This window comes from Helicoverpa zea, chromosome 22, assembly GCF_022581195.2.
Source record: "Helicoverpa zea isolate HzStark_Cry1AcR chromosome 22, ilHelZeax1.1, whole genome shotgun sequence".
NCBI lineage: Eukaryota > Metazoa > Arthropoda > Insecta > Lepidoptera > Noctuidae > Helicoverpa > Helicoverpa zea.
Window position 1 is genome coordinate 10,514,817 of NC_061473.1, and position 6,000 is coordinate 10,520,816.

The following is a 6,000-nucleotide window of genomic DNA, read 5'->3' on the forward strand; positions in this document are numbered from 1 at the left end:
TTTAATAAAAGAAGAATAATAAACAACAAATTACGATTACCCACTGATCTGAGAATCAAACGCCATTACCACATAAAGAAACAGCTCCTGGAAATACAAAGTCTAACGCTACATTACTGTTACGCCACAGTGGACGCACACCCTAACACTGCATCGAACAATGAACAGCGCGGCGCGGCGTCATGCGGTATTGTGCGCTGTAATGGTGACAAACTGAGCGGACATTGTTACGCTTTCAGTACAACGAGTACTACTACTCAATGAAAATACTGAAAATAATGCCTTTAGCAGCCGTATAGGTAATTGTGGCAAAAAACAAACACATTGACACTGAGATTTGGGCGAAACCACGGCTAATACTAGTATAAAAACTTCGTGGTCATTCCTCATTTCTTTCTTTTTTACTGCCATGACGGGTTTTGCTTTTGTTTTTTTGTCTTCTGTCTGTCAAAATATACTTTTCTAAGTTTGTATGTACTTTCTAAGTATATCTTAGACACCATTGGCTGTGTTTCGGATGGCACGTTAAACTGTAGGTCCCGGCTGTCATTGAACATCCTTGGCAGTCGTTACGGGTAGTCAGAAGCCAGTAAGTCTGACACCAGTCTAACCAAGGGGTATCGGGTTGCCCGGGTAACTGGGTTGAGGAGGTCAGATAGGCAGTCGCTTCTTGTAAAGCACTGGTACTTAGCTGAATCCGGTTAGACTGGAAGCCGACCCCAACATGATTGGGAAAAGGCTCGGAGGATGGATGTCTGTCAAAATATTCGTGTCGCTCGCGGTCCGTCGCGCGATAAGAAAACCCATAAGAAACCCTTGCTAGAAGGGCTGTCCGCTTCTGTCCGTATTACCCAGACCCGAGGAAAAGCTTTACTGAAGAAAGTGCGGAGGAAGTGTCCCGCTGGCCGGCCGGCATCGAGTGCCCCGTCGTTGGCAGATTCTTTCCCGTCCACTTCCGTGTTTCCCAGGTAAGTTTGTCTTTTCCAATCATATTGAGAGTCACGGGGTTTCAACGGAGATTGCAGTAACGCCAGTAACTTCTCCGGCGAGTACTGTTCAACTAGTTTTATCATCATCATCAGCCTTTTTAACACACTGTAATATATTATTATATATATAGTGAAGGAATGAGCGTCTATCGCAACTCTTGTACAAGATGGCTTGGTGATTGACATTCACTTATTTTACTTCCATTTAAAGAAATCAATAACCCGACCCCAGATCAGTCAAGTTTCAATCATTCTACATAAATGACCATAATTTTCTAAAGGCTAATTCCTATTTATTAAAGCAAAACAGATTCCCAATAATACGGAAAGTATTGACCTTATAAAATTGAATTGAAATTCAACTGAATCGCAGAAATAAGCATGTCGATTCTATAAAATATCACAACTCACTTCGACATCACTCTCACTTCGACTTCGATCTAAAGGTAGAATTCCGTGGACGCGACAATAGTCAACCTTTGAAAATGTATGGCACCGTTGTCGAGGCCCGTGACAGTCGCGCGCGGCCGACGAATTTCGTAAGCTGCTCGCGGCATTGTCAAAAATTTAATTCTGGTTTTACTAAAATTCTATAGATGTTATTAAGCGCTAGACCATGTTGAGAAGCGTACGGCCGCGAGCGGCTCACGAAATTCGTCGTCCGCGCGCGACTGTCGCAGCCCTCGGCAGCGGTGCCATACATTTTCATAGGTTGACTTTTGTCGCGCGCGGCTGCGACAATCGCGACCCACGGAATTCTACCTTAAAGTTTCGTGATTGACATTGTCAAACTACACTAGCGCTTCACTATCGAGCGTGTTGACAAGTTGAACTAAATCAAAGTCGAGATTTTGACAGATTTGTCAAAATCTGTCTATCTATAGGGGAGGTAGGGGAGAGATGGGCAGTTGGGAGACATGATCAAATCAGAATAAAAGGGGGGTCCTTTTATTCTGATTTCTGATCATAGTTTTGTTTTTTTTTAATTGGGTAGTTTACGTTACCGACTGGTAACGGTGTTCATCCATAGACTATCTGTCATTTCTGTGAGTTGTCAAGAACAAACACTCGTAAAAGTACTTAAATATTTTGTTGCGGTTTCGGATCGTTATAAAGAGAAAACTAATGAAAGGTATGTGTATTTTCTATTATTAATTATTGATTGTCAAAATCTCCAGTTACAATTATAGTAAGTCGATGCAATCCACACCTATTATACCTTTAGAAGAGAGTACTACAGCAATAGTTAATGGGCCCCACGTTTTTATTTTAGTCTAATATGACCGGGACCACCTACGTAGGTTGACAGGTAAGTAACTATTTTTTATTTTCTAGTTTTCAGTGCACATAAGATAAAACCGTTTAACTTAAAAGTTTTTTTACCGATTTTTTTTTCATAAACTAAGTCAAAAGTGTCCAATGCTCTCTATGGTAGGGAGGCTTTTCTTCGTCAGTGAAAAGGAGATCATTCAAGTCTCGAACATTTTGTACCCAAAAATGAAAGTGCCGGCCAGAAGAAAAAAATAGTAGATTCTTGTAGAGAATAATGCCCTGAACATTTTTTACTACTACAAGAATTGTCTACAATTAACCCCCAGGCTGCTATTTGACTTTGAAAATAGCAAAAAATCCCACAATATTTGGAGCATTACATTACGGCCCCAAACTGGAGAAGGCAGCCGCTGCCTTCAAAGGACTCCTGCCCAATCTGGGAAGTCATCAAATGACCCCCCTCCCGCTGTGGGGCAGTCAGATTCTTACTGACTAAAACCCATCATGGGGAAACCAGGGCCGCGGTAATTCTTTCGAACAATCCCGCAGCCCCGATAGGCTTTGTCTCCGCTAAAAATATCTTAGTATTCTTGTCGAGGATGCCCTGACGATTTTTTACTTTTATAAGGAACGTTTTCGTTAACCCCCAGACTGCTATTTGAGTTTAAAGTGAATATAAAATCTATACTTGAATGTTACGACAAATACGTCCACAGTATTTTTTTAACTAATTGAACGTCTACGATCCCCCCCCCCCTCCTGCTGCACACCGAGGAGACTTACTGATTTAAACCCATCATGTTCCTTCTGATAACGTACCAGGGCCGCGGTAACTCTTTCGAAAAATCCCGCAGCCCTGGCGGGCCCCACTGGGGTTTGCTGACTGTCTGAGGAGGGCTTGGGTCAACGCTCGGCACCGACACAGGCCTGTTGTTTCCAAGGAGGCGGAGGGACGATGAGCCTCCCTAAACTCACCGCCCACAGACCGACATCTATGGTGCCGGGAGTCTTCTCGACAAACGATGCGCGTGGTGTCTTCCACGTCCACGGCAGCTGCTGGGATGAGATGCGCGAACTCTCAGTTATTCCACCGCTTCGTTCTCTGGCATGCTTCACAGAAGGAGACGAAGGCATCCCATTCATGTGAGTGGGTCATAGTCCCTCTGTCTCCTTGGAGACAGACAACATGTGTCGTCGGCATGCATTGTTTACGCCCCCCTCAGAGAGTTAGCAAACCCCAGGTGGCCCGCTAGGGCCAAAACCTGCCGGGGCTGCGGGATTGTTCGAAAGAGTTACCGCGGCCTGGCTACATGGACAGAAGGAACATGGTGGGTTTAAATCAGTAAGAGGCTAATCGGAGCTAATCAGTGTAGCAGGGGCCGTAATCGTCGTAGGGGCAGTAGACGTTCGGTCAGTTAACAAAAAAATAAAATCGACTCCCAAAAACACTGAAATGCAAAAAAAAATACTATTCTTAGGTGCATCGGCCTAGAAGTCGGTGGCGTATAAACTCAGGAACATCCATTAGACACTGTGTTTTTTTTTTGTAAAAAGGTTTTTATTTTTGGCTTTTCAGTGACGAGCATAGTTGTCACTATCCGCATTTGTGGAAAGATCTCATTAATACGAATAATATAAGCCCAACCACGAGGTAGTTTACATATTCAGTTGTCGAGTTCCCTCGACCTTCTCCGGTCTCCATCATCAGGTCAGCTCCAAACCTTCACTGTTGCATAGTGTTATCAGACGTACACCTCATTGTCAAGTTTTTAACCTATGCACGCCTACAATTTTCGAAAGTTGCCCTCGATTTCTCAGGGTTTCCATCATCAGATCCTGACCGGGTGATTATGGGACTACCTGGAAGGTATACCCTATCAAAAACAAAAACAAAATTGAAAATCGGTTCAGGCTTCTTCGAGTAATCTGTGAACATACATAAAAAAAAAGATCCCGACGAATTGAGAACCTCCTCCTTTTTGGGAAGTTGGTTAAAAAAATACTGTGGACGTTATTTGCCATAACATTCAAGTATAGATTTTTTATTCACGGTTCTCCCACTTTAAACTCAAACAGCAGTCTGGGGGTTAACCGAAGAGGTTCCTTATAATTGTAAAAATCTTCAGGGCATCCTCGACAAGAATCGTACGATATTTTTGTGGGGACAAAGCCTATCGGGGCTGCAGGATTGTTCGAAAGAATTACCCCGGCCCTGGTTTCCCCATGATGGGTTTTAGTCAGTAAGAGTCTGACTTCCCCACAGCGGGAGGGGGGTCGTTTGATGACTTCCCAGGTTGGGCAGGAGTCCTTTGAAGGCAGCAGCTTCCTTCCTCAGTTTGGGGCCGTAATGTAATACTCCAAACATTGTGGGATTTTTTGGTATTTTCAATGTCAAATAGCAGCCGGGGGGTTAATTGTAGACGATTCTTGTAATAGTAAAAAATGTTCAAGGCATTATTCTCTACAAGAATCAAGTATTTTTTTACTCTGGCCGGCACTTTCAGTTTTGGGTACGAAATGAATGATCTCCTTTGTGAGGTTATAAATCTGCGCGAAAAATCCTTTATAGAATCTTGTTTCAGGTACCGTTGCCAACTTGATCTAGAGACTATTATATTTAAAATAGTGTTTAAATAAAGTTCTAAGTGTTTTAAAGTGATTAAGTGCCTACATTTAACGATGGCTAGAATGTTTTTGCTTAAATCTTTATTAGAAGAAGCTCATGCTTTAGATAATTTAGAAAAGCGTCAACAATCTGCTAGAATTCGTAGTTTACCTTTATTAACTCGCGATGATGACTATGTGAGCATATATAGATTGTCAAAGGAGCTAATTGACCAACTGGAGTCTGATTTACTGCCCCTGATAAAGCCCACAAAACGTCGAGGCAAAGGACTTACAACTCGTGTAAAAGTAAGTATTGACACAGTTTATAGTTGAAAAATTGTAATCAAGCACACAATAATAAGAAAAACACTTAGTTCTTAATAAGGAGTATTCCCTTTATGTGGTTTCCCCGCCAGCTGATATGTTTTCAAAAGCCTCTGTACTTCAGTTATAATATTGGTATTCTCTTAAGCATGAAAATAACCAAATTGGTCTCAATTTTGTTTTCACTAAATCCAGATAAAGTAGGTATTACATTTTTTATTGATTTATTGTTTCACAGATACTATGTACTTTATCATTCTTGGCTAGTGGCAGTTACCAGAAGGTTATTAAAGAGGGCATCAGAACTTATTTATCGCAACCGTCTGCATCTCGTTGCATAAATGAAGTAGTGGAAGCTCTGAACAATCCGGCCGTAGTAAAAAAATATATAAGGTTTCCTCAAAATCAGCAAGAAAGGCAAATTTTAAAAGAAAGGTTAGTACCTAGATATAATATAATTTTAATATTATTATAATTAAACTGACCCTTTTATTTTTACAGTTGATCATGTTAGTGATTATTGTAAATTACAGGTTCTACAAAAGGTTTGGGTTTCCAGCCACCATAGGCTGTATTGATGGCACTCTGGTGGCAATGAAGAGACCAGCAGAGAACGAAGAACGGTTTTACTGCCGCAAAGGCTACCATGCAAGAAATGTGCAATTGGTAAAATGGATTTCAATGTTGTAATCAATTATAATTAGGTATAATAGAGTCATTGTAATTTATTTCTTTTTCAGATAACAGATGCAGATTTAAATATTTTACACGTGGATCCCACATATGGAGGAGCTACTCACGATAGCTT

At 41.5% G+C, this 6,000-nt stretch overlaps 1 protein-coding gene across 1 annotated transcript in view; it reads right to left on the reverse strand.

The window, feature by feature from the left end:
• Window positions 1-3,404, reverse strand: part of LOC124641480 — a 67,824-nt gene extending 64,420 nt beyond the window's left edge. The window contains exon 1 of the mRNA XM_047179550.1: window positions 3,237-3,404. Coding sequence (XP_047035506.1) covers window positions 3,237-3,404 — 168 coding nt within the window. The remainder of the gene's footprint in view (window positions 1-3,236) is intronic.
• Window positions 3,405-6,000: the final 2,596 nt, after the last annotated feature.